We start from the raw sequence: 18,342 nt of genomic DNA, 5'->3' as shown, positions 1-18,342 counted from the left end.
AAATTATCTAAATAAATTACCTAAACAAAGGCAATTTTATTTAGAATATAGTTTACAAAATTAAATATTGGCGTTAAAAATGTATGCAAACAATGAAACGTAAACTAGAATTAAACTAATAATCAATAGATTAGAATTGGTTTAAAAAATATAATATATTGATTGCAAGAATGGATGTATTTGTGTGGAAGAATACGGTTAAACGTAAAATATTGTGGTCAGTCCTAATAACTGTTGGCTTTGTGCTTGGGGATAAAGACAAATTCAGAAGGGACCTTACCAAGTAACATTTCTGATATTTTAATCCAATCTTCGACTTTTTGAGAAGAGAGAAGTGTTTCAAGGTCATTTCTTCCAATATATTTTGGAATTCTCCAATTAAAGTTTTGAGAGTTTATAGACTGTTCCAATATCCCAATTGGTATGTACCTATGATAAAATGAAAGAAATTCAAGAAGAAATCTTCTAGTTAAGGCAACACCTCTTTTGTCAGAACCCCAGTGTTCAAGCCCAAAGTCAACAAATTGCTTGAGAATGTCAAGTCTTTCATTAGATGAAATGTCCCAATTTCTGTTTTCTTTTATTTCGGTGAATATCCATGGTTTTAATAAGGCTCCTCTTCCAATCATTACAGAGTCGACGAGATCATTTTGAATGTGTTTTTGATAATCTTTGTAAGTAAGTACATCACCGCAACCAATAATACTAGGGCAAACGCCAACTGTAGCGTTAAAATCGTTACTGTTGTGTTCGTAATATTGTTTACTACAAAGAAGAGAACAATACTTAATGTAATCCCAATCTGCCTCTTTTGTATACCTTTGAAAGGAAGTTCTTCCGTGAATTGTGATTCCATCTACTCCAGAATCGCACAGAATACCCATAATCTTATGTGCTCTCATATGTTTATATATTAATGACCAATTTTCGCATTCTTCCGTAAAATTATCTTTATAAAGGCTTTTATTTATTGGAGACCCACTGTGGCTCATTCTAAGTTTGACGGTGACTAACTTATCTTTTGGAATTACGTATTTTAGACCTTTGATCATTAATTCTAATTCTTCTTCTCTATCAATTAATACGCTTCCACCTCCTTTTTCATGAAGTGATTTAACCGGACAAGCTGCATTTATATCTATAAAATCAAATTCATAGTTATTGCTTATAAATTCGCCTGTTTTAATTAACGTACTCTTATTTCCACATGCCAATTGTATACCAAAGTACTTCTCATCTGGACTTCTTTTTAACAATGCAAGCTCTGATGGCTTTCCAGCAAGTATTTCATTACATAAAGCCATTTCACTCACAGTTATGTCTGCTCCATACCTCGTGCAGAGTCTTCTAAATGGGAGGTTCCCAACTGTAGTTAATGGTGCTAATATTAATTTATTGTTAAACAATTTATTTTTATTTGCACTAATTTTCATCTTTTCTGTACAATGTATGCGACTGTATTTATCTAAGAAGGATTTTTCAATTTTTAAATTTACATCATTCAATATATCGCTCTCTTGTTCTTTAGCTTTTTCATTTTCCGTGTTTAATGACGGTAAGAGTGGATTTATGAGTTTTTTTTGTGATTTATTCTTTTTGTTAACATTCCGTTTTTCATCGCTGTTTATGAGTGAAGATACAGATTTATTTGTAGAAATATCGAAAAATTCTTCCGTTTTAGGATATTCTATTAGTTTTTTTCTTACGTTGCTTTTAATTTTAATTCCTGTCCTATTTAATTCAAATTTCCTATAAAAGTCATTTAACATTTCTGAAGTTACCTTTTCTCCATTACTATTTATGTTTAACATATTGGACTCATCAAAATGGCTGTTTAGAGCAAATTCACAGTTTAAACCCAAATAGCATACCCCATACTTTTCGAGTATAGGACATTTTTTGCTTAAATAATTCTTTACATATACATTTTCGTACTCACTGGTTGATATTTTATGCTCCATTTCTTTTTTTTTCATTTCAATATAACCAGATAAATCATGATTCTTATTACAATTCACACCTGAATCAAGGTTGCATTCTCCTATTGTAGCAATATTATTGCAGATATGACCATTCATTCCATACCATGAAATGTATCCCGTATTCATATTTCTCTCACTAGATTTGAACATACCTCTGCTTCTTTTCCTAGATTCAGATTCTGCATTCAGATTATTCCCTGTACCGAGTACTTTCTCGCCATTATTATTATTATTATCTAGCTTAACCTCATTTCTTTCCTTTTCATATAAAAAATCCAAAAACTCCCTTTTTATTGGTGCCTCACTATTTGTTAAACAACTCTTTATATAAGAATCCTCGTCCATTTCAAACTTTTCCATGTTTATATTTTATCTGAAAATATATAATATTCTAATTCTTTTCCAAAGTCATCTTTTACACTATTTTTACCGCCACATTCTTTTAAAAATTTTTTGTGATGAAGATCAAAATTTAGGTGTGTGACCCGGTATGTCTAAGTTGTGTCATCTTGAGGTGTTGATGATTTAAATGTTCATATGGACTCAAATGATAAATGAATATTATTAATTATGGCAACTGTTACACCTTTGATCTTCCTTAAGTAGTAGTTTTACATGCTTAGAGAATGAGAGCAAAGTTTTTTATAATCGTTGATATTTACTTAGGACCCATGTAATTAGCAAATACTCGGCTTATTTTTTTTGAATAGATTTATTATGTTATGATTTATAGTGAATTTACTCTGGTTTCATCTAATGTCAAGTGTTTGATGCGTCAAGATACAAAAATACGGCAAATCCTCAATCACATGCTTTGATTTTATGGTAAAATACACATATGTACATCAATATATATCTTCTTACTTATAAATTAGTGAATATATTAAATGTTGATAAACGTACTTAATATGGACAAGTGAGGATAAAAATACGTCAAAGTGTAAAAATAAAGTAATAATAAATAACAATTATAAAAAAAGAAATATCTAAGTGGTTGAGGTTCCTGTTTTTTTAGATGAATCTTGATTGTTCTGAGAATTAATGTGTTCTATGAGTAAACAATTAATAGCATCAAATATTTTATTTTTGTCAGAAATGGATTTATTAATCTTTTCAATTGATTTTTTTACCATTTCAATTTTCTTATCAAAGTGAGTTTTTGTTTTCATTATACTCATTTCTACATAATAACCTGTCCCAATATCAACTAGAATATTTTCTATATCATCCAATTTAGCGTCTATGTAAATAGACTGACTGATTGGTGCTAAAATGGTCGCATCTTTATTTTTAGGTGTAAATTGATTCAGTGAATCTCTAGATCCACAAAATCTGCTTAAAACAACATTTAATTGCTGCATTCTTAGACCAAGCTCATTTATCTCTTCATTCATTTGTTCTCTTAGCTGTAGCAGTTTTGCTGGTGGAAGGGTACTTAATTGAATAGGTTCAATTTTATTTTCGTCTTTATCTTGAACGATTGACATCTTTAACTAAAGTATGGAAAAGTAACTTATATATGTATTTAAACTATCAAATTAACCACTATTAACTATTTCAGAATTTGTGGTTTGCTATTCAAATCATTCATCAAAGTTAATACACAAAATAATAGGTACGCTAACACTTAATAATTGTATATAAACCAATATATTATCTAAACAATTGTACAATTACTTGGGATTATAGCATGTAGGCAGAATTTATCCTTTCAATTGCTTTCTTTTATAGAATCCTCGATATAATTCAACTTAATTCTCGTTCCCCTATCACTGTTATAAAATATCTTTCTACGCCTATATTTAAACAAATAAGATTTTTACAATTTTTGTTTTCTTTTCAGCTTGTACTGTTATTCGGCGAATTTTTTTCTGATTTATGTATTTACGATCCTCACGTCTCGTCTAAAGTCTATTAAATAGCAAAAATGGTAAAAGATTACAGTTTGTATGAAATGTAAAATAAAAAAATGAATATTTACTTTAATAAATTGTATGGTGTGAATATTTTCTTGTATTATAATGGAACTTACTTAAACTTGGTAAACAAGGTAATTGATTGTTGCACAAATACTGTTTAAACTAGACTTATTAAAGCTGCCAATTTAATAATAAGTTAATAATAGCTCTCTTTTTAACCTGATTTTTTTGTACATAGTAGCCACTCTTATAAATAAATGTGTATACCGTAGTTTAACCACGCATACCATTGTTTTCTGTTCACTTTATATATATTACCATTACTGTTGCTACAGTGTATGAGCATTTTTTTCCGCACACTTTATATTGCATTAGCACTATAAGCAATTTCATGTAAATTAGAATTAGCAAAAGCTGGAATTATGAATATACTATTGAAGTAGGCAACGGAAAATTATAGAACCGTATATTAAATTAGAAAAAGCGCACTTTAAATAACATATGGGAAATTAAGCTAGTAAAATCGACATAAAGATTTAAATTAGAGTAAAAATTAACGAAGAATTGTTTATTTTGAATAAATTTATACTCTTATCAGAATATTAAAGAAATGAAAATAGTAGATATCGATACGGAGAAAAAAACTATTTTTTAACTTTGCTGTTCATCAAAATTAACAGCTTATAATGAACCCAATTAAGACAATAACAACTAGCTCCACTATAAGTATTATTATTACGACTAAAACCTTCTATTGAATAAAAATAATTATAATTAGACTTATTTAAATTGAGAAAAAAGTCCCGCCTAAATGTGTGGGATATTATTAGTATAATAATATTAAATAAATAGCAAATTAGCTTTGCACAATATTGTGCAAAGCTAATAAATGTAACAATAAACTAGGCGGATATAAATAAATAAACAAATAATTGGTAACTTTTCGTATGTTATGGTTTGAATATAATATAATTAATATAAGTCTAGTTTATTTAAATTGAGTATAAAGATAGTTTTGAAAACAAAATAGGTGATAACATTATTTATATATAATATAATAGTGGTAAATAATACGGTTTTATAACATTATAACTCCTACGGTTTGAGACTAACTAACAGAGTTAAGGTAATACTTGCTAGAAGAAGAAATCGCAAGCACTTTTTGTTAAATCAAGGTTAAAAATAATAACTATATCCAAGTGTAGAATAATAATTTGGTTATATAATATTGAAATACACTGTTGTTTCATGTCTATTCGGTACTTCTACTATTAAACAATTCTAACGTCTTCTCGTAAATTTCATTATTTTAAACAAAAGAATTAATGAGGTGTACTTGATATACATTTTTTCCGTATTAGTTGTAATTGTGAACTATTTGTTTAAACTTTCAGTAACTTGTTTACTAAGTTTGAGACAAAGTTATAAGGCCTTGAAGAACAGGAAATTAACTTAAATAAAGTGGCAATAACAACAGTGTGTTATTTCATTGGTTATAAGTATTTGTAATAAGATAATAATAAAGATAAATGTTATAGCATTTGTGTTTTTTTATTTAGTAGTAATAAATACGAATTCTAACAAATTAAAAATACAAATAACTTTAACAATAGCGTTTGCATTCCAAATATAAGTAGTGTTTGATTATACACAACTGTAAACAAGGTCATTATAGTGAATAATGGTTTAGTTTGGAATAAATCTTCTATAAAGAGGCTTTCTTGGTATCAAATACTTAAGTAGTTTGCCATTCGATGAAATAGAAAGGAACACTCCTTTTTTTCTCTTGGCGTTTATATTTTTTTAAATTTATTTACTTGAGGGTGTATTATTACTAATTAGTAATTTAAAAATAAGATATTTTAAGAAATAATATGGAAAATACAAACATAAACTCCTTTGGAGGATTTGGAATTAACAATAGTGATGCTGGAATAAGTATTTTCAATAACAATGTTAGTGGTACTGGCAATGGTAATTCTATATTAAATAACAATTACCAACAAAATAATTATGGTGGGATTTCAAATGCAATTCAACATGATAACATTCAACAGTTTCATTTCTCGCCAGGAATAATAAATAATGGTACAAATAATACAGGAATAATCCAAAATAACGGCATCACTCCTGGAATAAATTGTTTGTTTCCACAACAATTAATAACAGGAAATCCACAGCTGTACCCTTATCTCTACAATAACCATTTGAATAACCCACTTTTCTCGTCCTCTATTTCCTCATTACCACAACATGGAATCAATAAAGGAGATGGTTTTGTAACTGGCATTGAGAATCAAGATTCACTTTCAACAGTTGTTGCAGATTCAGGTATAAAAAATGTTTCTGAAGATGAAGATAAGTCAGGAAGATTAAAGGCAGCTGCGGCTGCACAAATGATTATGAATGAAATAAATAAAAATCGTTTTCAAAGCCAACTAGTATATGAAGGCGGTTGTGTTGGCGTAAATAGTTCAACAGGGAAAAACTGTGCTATTGGGAACGAAGGCCATGCACAAATGTTGCAAAGGCAATTACAATTTGGAGGAGTTGTAAGCAATAACAACTCTTTAAATCAAATTGGAACTAGTGGTAACAACGATAACAACATTAATGGCATTAATGCATGCGATAATGGCAATATTAACAATAATCAAACATTAGTTTCGTCTTTTAATACTGGTGAGGATGCAAATTTAGTTGCTGGTGGTATATTTGGACATGGATTGGTTGGCAATAATATGGCGATTCCGACGCCTTTTGGTTTATTTCCATTTATACCAAAATTGTGCAACTATCAAATTCAAGACCAAATTCAAAATCAATACTATCAGCAACTACTTCAGGAGCAGTTACAACAAGTTCAAAGATATATTCAAAATCTACAGAATTTACAGAATAGTAATTTTGTGGCCAGTAATGACTTACCCACTGGTGAAATAGGCAAAGGAGGGAAAAATGATTCCAATGCAAGCAATATTTTTGGTTCTAGTATTAATCTGGATACCAATAAGCAGAAAGAGAATGGTAGTGTACAAGCAACGGAAGATGATGTTAAGGTAGATGCTAATGAAAATAAAGAAGAGAGGGTTCCTTTAGACTTAAGCAATCCTCTAGTACAGCAACAAATTCAACAAATGGTGATGGCAGGAGCAGGAGTTACAGTCGGAAATCAAATTTTGGGAGGAACTCATAACAATAATCAGTCTCAACAGAATATTTATCATCAGATGCATCTGTATTCCTTGATTCAACGACAGATGTTACAAAAGCAACAACAAATTAAAGAATTGGCTTTAAATTCTGCCAATAATAACCAACAAATAAAAAATGGGGTTGGAGCTGTTCCAGGCTCTGTCTCTATTCCAATTAAAGGAGTTCAAGCAATGCCGAATATTCAGAATTCATTGGGATTACAACAACTAATAGCCAGTTATAACAACAAAGCAATAGGAAGCGACTTACAAATAACACAGGGTTTTAACAAGGGTTCGCTGAATTACAATTCTGAATTAAAAAATTCTGGGAATATTACTTTTAACGTAAATAGTGGGTCTGCTTTAGCTATTCAAAATAATGGTGACAACCAGTATCAAACAAAGTATGTGGATGATCCCGGAAAGAGTAAAACAAACTATTACGACCCCGCAATAGGTGATGAATTAAGAGCAGTTCTTGGTTTAAGTGCGTCTGCAATAAGAGGCATTAAAACAAATAAAAATACACAAGGAAAGGTTGGGTCTGGAGTGGATGTAGAAAACAATGTATCAAATTTTGGGGAAGGCAACAATAATTGTACAAGTAGGAATATTATAGATAGCTTGGATATTGATGGGATAGAATTTGGTAAATTAAAAGACACAAGCATTGAGCATTCCCTGAGAAATGAAACCTACGAAAGAAAATCAACTGCACAAAATTCGAGGAAGGCATATAGAAAGATATCAAATAGAGGAATATCAAAAAATTCAAGCAAACATCAAGCATCAAATTTACTTTCTATAATAGAAAATGAACAACTTTCCAAAATGGTAACAGGTAAAGCAAGAGATGAAAATTCAAAAAATATGATCGAGAATATAGATGTTACAAACAACAAAACTTCGTCCATAGTTAACGGGGATAAGACTAGAAGCAACAATTCAGATCACTTTGTTTCTCAAAACGAGTTAAATAGAATAGAATATTTACACTTTACTGTCGAGACAATTCCAACACTTGTAAAAGATTACATTCCGTCATTTTCCGGTAAATTTGCCTTCATTCCACTACCTTCAATTTGTGATAATGCTAATAATGGTAAGCAATATACTTCTAATTCCTCTTCCTCTATTTCAGCCTCGTCAATATTTTTTAATTGGTCTAAACAAAATGACATAGATTCAAATACAGGCTCCAAAAAAACAATACTAGGCTTAAGATCCAGAAGAAATAAAATTGTTTCAAGTATCAATGCGGATGATTCCAATGTAAATACAAGTAGCTCAAGAAATTTGTATTATTCATCGTTAAATAATGACAAATTAACAACGAAGAATTGCGATATTTCATCAAAACTACCCAAGTTTCTTTTAAATGTTTTGAGGAGCATACGTTTAATGGGTTCCAAAGACGGATTTTATTGTATTAAAGACGTTGTTGGACTTAAGATGGTTGCAAAAGAGAAACTTACCTCCTGGATGGACATGCCTTGTGATATGAATAAGAAAAAAGCCAAAACTGGACTTGGCCCAAATACCAGAGAAAGTTTAAGGAAGGAACTTAAAAAACAAGGTGAATTCTTTAGACTTGTTTCCACAAAGGACGAATTTCTTTGTGATACTAAAATGATTAATAATTATAACCCAAGACCCTATATTTGTCATTTTAGTACCAGTGGTGACGTTGATAACGAGTCAGGCACCACTAATAATACTTTAGATTCAAAGCTTGAGTGTGAAAAAGGGTTACTAAATAATGGCGATTCTATTCTTATAAAACAAGATCCGGAGCATTCAAAAGGTGATTTTAATAATTGCAGTGTCAACGACAACAATTTTACTCCAAGTGTTGAACTTCAGGGAGTTGTATCTACCTCTGTATCATCTTCTACGATTGGTGCCGGCTCGCCTGCTAGATGGATGTCTAGTTCATTACCAAGTACAGATAATTCTGATTTAAGTAGTAACAGATCTAAGGTAGTTATCAATAATGAACATGAATCAGATATAAATTTTAGGGCACAATAGTACCATTCACTTCAATAACAATGTAGGCGGCGAACATGTATTGCTCCCATTTATTCTCCCTTTGAGGACATTTCATTATTTTTCTTGGTTATTACAAAAATATACCTGATAATGTAGTGGATTAATGTTATTAGTTTTCTTTGTTTAATAAATACAAATACATGTTTGTAAATATATATTTAAATATAGGATTAGAGTTGTCAGTTAGCATTATTCCAGACTTGTACTAAAACAATATTAATTGATATTTTATAGCCTTATTGGAACGTAATTTTTCAATAATAACCCAAAACTCTCTAATATATAATTAGTTAATATTCTAGATACGTAGGAACCTTTGATATAGTCATTAGTTAATATCGAAAATGACAGATTCAATTCTGGAAACGTAAATGATGAATTTCCACCAATATCTGAGTGGCCTATTCCGAGATATATATTACCCTCTACTGGAAGATCGGTACTGTCTTTTTTAACGTTGTTATTTATGTTGTAATAAAAGTCTATTTTAACCGGATTATACTCGCATTCTAAAATTTGGAAACCGAGAGACCACCTTCTTGAACCTCCTGATGTTAAAATTAAACCCTCTATCGTATGATCGCAAACTATGGTTTTGAAAGTTTCGTTTAGCAAATTTTTTGAAATTATTCTGCCATTTCCTAAATAATAGTAAAATTTGGATAACGATAATGAATTATATTTTCCGTTAGTTGGTGGTATCCACATATTTAATACTTTTTTTGAATTGTAAATTAGTGGATCCAGCACATATGGTTTTAATTTAAACAGCTGAAATGTTGTTAGTCTTTTATTCTTCTCGCTATTTATCATGGCATATTTTCTTTGTTTTTTTGAGTTTTTTTCATATTCAGTATTATTACCTCCGCTTTTTGATTTTATATAGTTTGTTGCTGACTCAAACTTTTTCAGTATCATTTCATGTGAAATTGATGAAAACTCTATTTTTCTGCTTACCCCTGCTATCCTATTCATTATTTCATTGTAGTTTGAATATTCAGTACTATCCTTATTTTTCGTATCCCTTTTTTTGCTTTCCTCATCACTTTTAGGTGACACATCGCCAATATTACTATGCTCATCCTCAAAATTATAGTTCTCGCCTCCAAATCCTATAATTGTGTTTAACCTTTGTGGTGAAAAAAACGAGAAACTGCCTTTCTTTTTTGGAGATAGTAATTCAAAGATAACACTCTTTTTACTTTCAACCTTTTCCTCGGTATTTCTTTCTTTCTCTTTGTAACTGTGCCAATCACTGGAGTCGTGTATATTACTTTTATTTTTCTCTGGTAAATAGATCATCATATCCTTTTGCAAATCAAATGGAATAAATAAGTTGTTCTTAATAAAATCAGCTGTTGGTTGATTTGTCACCAATGATATTAATTCAGAAAGTATCCAACCTAACAAAAATGGATTATATATTGTTTTACTATCTATTGAATACTCTGGAGTTGAATCCTCTATTATTTTAATGACCTTTTCATAGCTAAATAATGTTGATAAACTAAAATCTTCTGAAAAAAATGAATGTATTCCTGATCTATGTGTGAGTATATGCCTTAATGTTATATTTCTTTTACCATATCTTACAAACCCGTCCCAGTAATGGCAAATTGGATCATCTAATTTTATATATCCCCTATCCACACACAATAATATTGCAACAACTAGTATTCCTATATTTATAAAAAACCCATTAAATAGAGAATCAGAAGATATATCTCTATAATCTAATGCTCCCATTTTGCCTTTTGATATATTTGATAGTATCCTTCCGTCTTTTATAACTGATAATTGTATTCCCAATACTCTATCCTCTCTTATTAATCTCGACACATAATTATCTATTTTTCTATTGTATTTTGTCTTTGTAATTGAATTTGGTATGATATCATCACCACTGATAATATTTCTATCGTAATTATTAATTACGTTTAAAGCATTTTCAAATGATTCGCTGTATAAATGCTCTTCAGCCCTTTTTGCTAATATCTTCAAAAATGGAATATTCTCATTTAATTCTATACATATTCCGTGAATTAATGAGGATACTCTTATAAATAATAATATATCTTTTGGCCACTCCTCAAGTGGATTAATCTCCTCAATACTTTTTCTATTGAAATTAGGTAATTCAGTCGCTGTTTTATATGCAGCATAACCAGATTCCTACAATTTAAAATTTAATTCGAGTATATTTATTTTGTTCCATTTATTCTTTTACTAAACTTACCCTAATCGATTCTTGTTCATGTTGATTTACTTCACTATCTCTAAATGCTATTCTTAATGCATCCATGTAAATTTCTGGATCAATTGGGTTTTTATTATCTTTGAACTTAAAACCCATTTCTTCAAAAGATTCCATTAATCCCATTAAATTTAATGTAGATACACAATATACCATTCTATATTTAGCAACAAAGATAATATAATAAATTAATGAATAAATATATTTAAAAAAAGAAAAAAACTTACTTTGAAAAGGCTCTTTGAATATTTTTTTCAAATACTTTCACTAAACCCCAATCCAACAATGCAGGTTCGTACTTCTTCTTGATTTCGTTATATACAACAAAAACATTTCCTGGGTGAGGATCTCCATGAAAAAAACCCTCAATATGTATTTGGTATGCAAAAGAATCACATAATGTTTCCAATAATTCTTTTAAATTTACTCCCGATTCCTTGAGTTTGTTTTTGTCTGTTATTTTAAAACCATTTATATATTCCATTGTAAGCACTCTTTGACGGCTATAATTTGGATATACCTTTGGAATTTTAATGTCTATCCCCGAGTCAATAAACATTTCATAAGCTTTTTGTTGATGTCTCAGTTCATTATTAAAATCTAATTCCTTACTTGCTGATTTTTGCCATTCTTGCAATATTGGATAGAAATCTAAGCCCTTTTCAATAATACCAAATGCCCAGCTTAATTGTGTCAAATTTTTCATATCTTGATTTAGTGTTTCTTCGACATTTGGGTGTTGTATCTTTACAACTACCTTTGTACCATCTTTTAGTAATGCCTCATGTACCTGAGCTATTGATGCTGATGCCATTGGTGACGTGTTTATATTTTCAAAAAACACTCTCCAATCGTCATTAAGCTCACTTTCTAGTATTTTTTCCATGACTGACCATTCTGATGAAGGCATCATATCTTGTAATTTACTTAAGTATGATATGTACTCTCTAGGAAGCAAGTCACTTCTCGTTGATAAAAATTGTCCAACTTTTACCCACCATCCTCTTAGTTCTGATATGTTTCTCCATATTAGCTCTGCAAAATGTGAATGTTGTTCGTTCCAGTAAGCATAACGGGCTTCTTCCGATAGATTTCTTGCATGTATTTGTGCTCTTTTGAAATGTACATAAATATGAGTCCAACACCACAATGTTCTCCATTTTCTATTCCACGAATCTAATTCATTCATCTATAATAAAATGCAGTCACATAAGTAGTACTTTTTTTATATATATTTGACAATAAGTAAAGTATTAACAATACTTTATTTTGTTACTTGAAAAAATTTGTTCCAGTTAAAACAAGAATGATAGTTCATCGAAATAAAAAGACAATACTATTTCTAATGTGTAAATATTACTATTAATTTCTAATTTTTATCATATCTAATAATTACCCAAGGTTATATAAGATTGCATTTTTGTTTCTATATGTTGCATGCATTTCATCTAAATAAGTGTGGGGAAAATGTGCCGCCGATGTGCAGTTAATTCATAGACATGGGAATATTGTGAAATAATAATTTAAATGTTGCAAGGGTTTGATAATTATTTCAACTAATTAAATTTGTAAATCAGTATATTGAGAGATACTGCATAAATTATGTTTTGATATACGATTAGTCTGTGATATAGCAATTGTGTATATTTTCTTCTGTAAGAGTATAGGTATAGCTATATGTCACTAGGAAACAAGAATTGCAGACAGGAGAAATCCCGAAAATATTGGTAAATTTGAATCCATTGTAGGATGAGTTCTTTGATCAATTATTTGATGTTCTCTAATAAATGTTTCCTCAAGTTTAATTCCAATAAAGGGACGGTACTTTGAATTGTCTATTCTAGAAGACAAATTCAAATCCTGATGGATTTTAAGTAGTTCTGATGTCATAAATGGAGTGAAAATGAGTAATTTGCCTCCTGGTCTTAGGTATTCTTGTGTAATTAAAATTAAATTTTCAATATTGTAATACTTTCTACGATCGTATTTCTTGATATGAGTATTTTCACAAACTTGTTTATGTTCAGTATCACTCACATTTTGATCATTAAATTCATCGTCAGTTTTTTCTGTAATAACTGAATTTAAATTAATTTCAGAAGTGCTGTGGGATGGCTTCGTGTCTATATTCATTTGAATATTTTGCCATCTAACTTGGTCAATAGCTAATATAACAGTGTTAGCACCTCTTTCATAAAGTTTATTTAACATATTTAATCTCTTAAAAACTCTTTTTCTCTTAGAATCTAGCTGCTCTGGACTAATTTCAAATTTAACGTTATTGTTGATGTTAAAATTCAACCATTCATGATCTATGTTGATGTTTAAACAATCATACTCATTGTTTATTTGTCTAGCTAATTCTTGAATATGAATTTGTTTTTCTTTTTCTTTGAGAAATAAATCCAAAGCCGAAATAGGAATACTAAAATAATTGGTTCTTTGTTTTTTTTCACTTTGATGTGTTAATGCTTCAAAATTAATTGGAAGCCTGCCGTGAAAATAACCATCTATTGAATCAAATGTTAAATAATTCATCGAAATCTCGTATAATGATCCTCTATCAATTAATTGACGATATATAGAACCACTAACCATGCCAGAACTCAGGTTATCATATAAAAGAACTTCACTATCAAAACCTATGTTTCCATGTGTTAAAATATTGCCTATACTCTCAATTCTAACTGTACACTGACCCCATCTTGGACCAACTGAATTCGGGCTGAATTTATTCATTATTTTTGATTTATTTTGACAACTAAATGTTTCAGTTATATTTAATATTGAAGGTGGTAATAGTGTTATCTGTTTTAAATACCTTAATTGTAATTTTTTGATATATTTTGCTTTTGAATATTTAGTTTTATTCTTAAATTTATCACTCAATAAGGCAAGGGATTTTATTAAATTATTGTCACTTGTTTTATTAATAGATATTATTTCATTTCTCATTAGCGAAATAATATTACCACTATTATCACAAATACTATCAACTTCTGTCTCATTCACATTTAAATTTGAATCAACCACATCTTCGTTATACAATAATGGATTTATTTTTAACTTCTTTCTTTTATTTTCTTCAACTCTATCTTCGCCCAAATATATATTGTTATCATTAAAGATCGAATCACTCTCTTTTTCATCATTAATTACATCATTTAATATATCTTCACTATTTAAAACTGAGCCTATTTTCCATTCTCCCTCTTGAAAATTTAACGTGGTATAATAACTTTTTCCTATGATATCTGAACCATTAATGCTATACTTTCCTAAATAAAATACTTTTGATGCATCATTTATACAGATAAGTTTTTGGGATCCTGATATTTCTCTAATAATTACGTAATCGCCAATTTTAATCGTATAGTTGTTAACTCTCATCTTATTAGTTTAGTATGTAATCTATTCCACTCATAGTTTTGTTATTCGTGACCATAAATGCACTTGGCGCCACTAGTTCTTTATTGCATTTATAAGTTTAGTTTAACAGAATAATGAAATTTATTATAGGCTAAAGTTAGTGCTGAATTTTAAACTTTTATTTTGCTGTAACTCATATATTTTAGTTAGTTTTAAAATTTCGTTTTATTCTCCGCCAATTTTACCTCCGAAAAGTCTTTATATTTGCCAACTACATGCAAATAACTACTTTATTTAAAGTGAGCGACGGTATTTAAGTGGTGCTATTTATTTTCATATTTATAGTTTAATATAGTCAGTGATAAAGAACGAATTAGTTTCATTAAATTATTTAAAATAAACTAAAAGTTGCTACATTTAACATCACTTAGATTAAATTTAAATAATGAGCGTCATAAAAAAAAGGTATAACAATTTAATTTATATAAAGTGTATGCAAATTATTTCGTGTAAAATTTGTTATTCATTGTATGAAGACAAAATTACGTTGAAAAAACAAATTGGCATGTTATCTTGAATTAGAATACATTATTTTTTGGTGGCGCATAATATTTTGAAGTTAAATTAATGGTTTATGAATAGAAAGTGAAAACCTGTGAATAACTTTTTTTCACTCTTTTAGATTTTAATCATAATTTAAGAGTAATATAGTACTAAGTGAAATGGATGATAGTGAATTAGGGCTAAATTTCGGTATCTCGGGTAGAAAAAGGCATTTATCTTCAGATGAAGAAGGCAATTCAGATATTTCGCAAAGTCAAGAAATTAAAACTACTTTGAAGAATGATATAAATGCATCATCAAAGGAGTCAACTCCAAGAGTACTAAATAAATCTTCCAGATCAAAACGTGTTTTACGTTCCGATAGCAGCAGTAATGGTAGTTTGAGAGATGACAATTCTGTAACAACTTCAGAATTGGCTGTTAAAGATAATGTGTCATCTTCAGGCTCTGATTTGAATTCAGATTTAGCTTCTGACTCATCTGGAATGAGTTCTGATAATGAATTTCCTGAAACATCCTCTGATGATTTTCCTTTAAGAAAACGTGGAAACCTTATAAAGAAAGAAAAAATATCTCCTGAAAGATGCAAAACAAAGAAAAAGATTGAAAAAAAAAATGTTAATAAGAATAATCACCCTGAAAAAAAAACAGAAGTCACTGGTTCTAAAGGTACTTCGGCTAGTAGTGTAAAAGTTAAGAAAGAAAAAATGGTATCTAAAAAGAAAAAGGCTGATTCTCAGGATGAATTCTCATCTGACGAAGGTGAGACAACCGCATATGTACCACGCAGGGATAGAGACCACAAACAAATTCTAGTTGCTGCTATTTTATGTAGGTGGTGGCATGCACTCCCGGATTGGCCTCCACCAGACACTAACTATCATGAATTATTAAAAGAAAAAAAATTCAGATTGGTAAATATTGACGATTGGGAAGATGCTCCTGATGTTGATGAAAATGGATATTCAAAAGTATTCCAACTTTCAAACTTTCCAGGTGTATTCAGAGATTTTAAGGGTGCCGCACATGATCTAAGGCCTATTGAAAATAAACCTTGTTATTCAAATTTCATTAAAATGGACGAAGACCAACTTTACAAGCTTCTAGTTACTGCCTTAGAGAATCAAATAAAAACTCTAGAAAACAACTCTAATGATGATTCTAAATTAATAAATGAATTAAAAAAAGAACTCGTAGAGGCACAAACACTATTGACACGTAGAAATTCAAAGAAAAAGTAGTATGTGAATTATATATTTATATATACTTATTTATGTTGTATTTAAAACCAATTTGTATTTTTTTTGTTGATATCAAAGTGCCACTCACACATATAAAGGAGAAGTATAATTGACTTTTTAACTGCTGTATTTATCGCTTTTTTCCCCATAGTTCATGTATTTACTCAACATAGCATAATAGAATGTACCGCCTCAACTAAAATATGATTACCGCCAGGAATTTGTATTTAAGTAAATGAGACAGAATAATTTACCGGTACATAAATTTATTTCATTAAGACGTCTCAAATAACCAATAAATAAGTTTTAATATATTTATTTATATACGTATGATTAAACAACAAATTAATAAATAAATAATTTTTTGAGTAAATAACTAATTAGCCAGGCCTTGATCTTTTTTTTTTTTTCTCTGGAATTATATTTTTGTTCGATTTCCGAGGAAAATATCACGTTCAAAATTTATTTGTAAATAGCTTAAAACGCTTTGTTGGTTAATATTATTAATCCAAGATGGCCGCTGTTCCAGTAGATTCTTTACCAAGCTCTCAGGTTCAAGAATTAATTTGTTCATACGCTGCTTTGTTGTTATCAGATGGTGGTATCCAAATTACTTCTGATAACATTAAGAAGGTCATTGATGCTGCAGGTGGATCTGTAGAGGGATACTTCCCGGGTCTATTTGCTCAAGCATTATCGGGAACAAGTGTGAGCGAGATTGTATCTAGATGTGGTTCTGCAGCTGCTGCTGCACCAGCTGCATGTGCTGGGGCAGCAGGAGGAAGTGCTCCTCAAGATTCTTCAGCTCCTTCTGGTAGTGAAAAGAAGAAGGAGGAGGAGGAAGAAGAGGAAGGTGATCTAGGTTTTTCGTTATTTGACTAATTTCTACAGACGACTGAAAACAGTCTAAATAATGATTAATTCAACGAAACTAGTAGTGTTCATTCTAAAACTATAGTATTGTTGTTTAATAAGACCTTATTATCTATCTATACCATCTTTTCTATCCTATTCTCTCTGGGACGAGTTTTATGCGTTTCTTAGTTTGACTCCTTGTACAAATAGGCTATGTGACATCCGAGAACACCATGACCTTCCCATTTTCTAGGGGTTAGTGATAACTGTATAATTTTGAATTTGGTCATATCTATTGAAGAGTAACTTAAATATGAAGGGTTTTTGTTGACTGTATTGGTGTCACTCTGATTACTATTTCTTAATAAAGTCACTTGAATACAGTTATTGATATTAGCTGACACTAATTCAGATATTTGAGTTATGAGAAACTTTGACTCTTCTTGAGTTTCCAATTCCTTTTCAGTATAAATATTACCAAATTTTATTAATATATCACCCTCTTTAATACCACATAAATCTGCAGGAGAACCAGGCAATAAGGAGTCTATATATCCAAATGGATGTTTTAAAGTATCTTCTTCATTAATATTTACTCTTTTTTTGATAGGGACACTCATTTTCTCATTTTTATGTATATCAAATAATTTATTTTCTATTTCTTTCATTATATTAGTGTAATCTGTATTTAAAATAGCAATTCTATTTCTTGCTTTTCTTACTTCAAAAACGTCTATGTCAGACCTCGGAAACCCCTCATTATCGACTAATCTTCCTTTTAGACCGACTCCTTCTCCACATGAATTCAGAAATTCCATTAAACTATTTACTTCTTCTTCTATTTCAGCTTTCCTTTTCACTAATTCTTCCATTTTTTAATTAAAACTACAGTCAAGTAATATATATATA

General features: G+C 29.7%; 8 protein-coding genes across 8 annotated transcripts; 3 read left to right on the top strand and 5 right to left on the bottom strand.

Annotated features, from left to right (window-relative positions):
• Positions 1-224: 224 nt before the first annotated feature.
• On the bottom strand, positions 225-2,342 carry FG379_001440 (uncharacterized protein; the record flags this gene model as incomplete). Its single annotated transcript, XM_067327043.1, has 1 exon — positions 225-2,342. One exon carries the CDS (start codon positions 2,340-2,342, stop codon positions 225-227), a length of 2,118 nt encoding a protein of 705 aa, XP_067182519.1.
• A 626-nt stretch (positions 2,343-2,968) lies between these two features.
• FG379_001439 (uncharacterized protein) lies at positions 2,969-3,469 on the bottom strand (the record flags this gene model as incomplete). Its single annotated transcript, XM_067327042.1, has 1 exon — positions 2,969-3,469. The coding sequence occupies one exon, from the start codon at positions 3,467-3,469 to the stop codon at positions 2,969-2,971; it is 501 nt and encodes a 166-aa protein (XP_067182518.1).
• A 2,306-nt stretch (positions 3,470-5,775) lies between these two features.
• FG379_001438 (uncharacterized protein) lies at positions 5,776-9,129 on the top strand (the record flags this gene model as incomplete). Its single annotated transcript, XM_067327041.1, has 1 exon — positions 5,776-9,129. The coding sequence occupies one exon, from the start codon at positions 5,776-5,778 to the stop codon at positions 9,127-9,129; it is 3,354 nt and encodes a 1,117-aa protein (XP_067182517.1).
• Positions 9,130-9,378: 249 nt separating this feature from the next.
• FG379_001437 (ABC1 family beta-lactamase) lies at positions 9,379-12,593 on the bottom strand (the record flags this gene model as incomplete). Its single annotated transcript, XM_067327040.1, has 3 exons — positions 9,379-11,322; positions 11,387-11,561; positions 11,632-12,593. 3 exons carry the CDS (start codon positions 12,591-12,593, stop codon positions 9,379-9,381), a joined length of 3,081 nt encoding a protein of 1,026 aa, XP_067182516.1.
• Positions 12,594-13,087: 494 nt separating this feature from the next.
• On the bottom strand, positions 13,088-14,794 carry FG379_001436 (RNA methylase; the record flags this gene model as incomplete). The annotated part of the gene is made up of 1 exon (XM_067327039.1): positions 13,088-14,794. The coding sequence occupies one exon, from the start codon at positions 14,792-14,794 to the stop codon at positions 13,088-13,090; it is 1,707 nt and encodes a 568-aa protein (XP_067182515.1).
• Positions 14,795-15,495: 701 nt separating this feature from the next.
• FG379_001435 (unchacterized apicomplexan-specific serine rich low complexity) lies at positions 15,496-16,578 on the top strand (the record flags this gene model as incomplete). The annotated part of the gene is made up of 1 exon (XM_067327038.1): positions 15,496-16,578. One exon carries the CDS (start codon positions 15,496-15,498, stop codon positions 16,576-16,578), a length of 1,083 nt encoding a protein of 360 aa, XP_067182514.1.
• A 513-nt stretch (positions 16,579-17,091) lies between these two features.
• Positions 17,092-17,460, top strand: FG379_001433 (acidic ribosomal P1; the record flags this gene model as incomplete). Its single annotated transcript, XM_067327036.1, has 1 exon — positions 17,092-17,460. One exon carries the CDS (start codon positions 17,092-17,094, stop codon positions 17,458-17,460), a length of 369 nt encoding a protein of 122 aa, XP_067182512.1.
• Positions 17,461-17,618: 158 nt separating this feature from the next.
• On the bottom strand, positions 17,619-18,305 carry FG379_001432 (p27 like 26S proteasomal subunit with a PDZ domain; the record flags this gene model as incomplete). The annotated part of the gene is made up of 1 exon (XM_067327035.1): positions 17,619-18,305. One exon carries the CDS (start codon positions 18,303-18,305, stop codon positions 17,619-17,621), a length of 687 nt encoding a protein of 228 aa, XP_067182511.1.
• Positions 18,306-18,342: the final 37 nt, after the last annotated feature.

This window comes from Cryptosporidium bovis (genome assembly GCF_009768925.1).
Source record: "Cryptosporidium bovis isolate 45015 chromosome Unknown contig_22, whole genome shotgun sequence".
In the NCBI taxonomy this organism is placed as follows: Eukaryota; Apicomplexa; class Conoidasida; order Eucoccidiorida; family Cryptosporidiidae; genus Cryptosporidium; species Cryptosporidium bovis.
The sequence above is the reverse complement of the archived record's forward strand: the minus strand, read 5'-3'. Positions and strand labels throughout refer to the sequence as shown.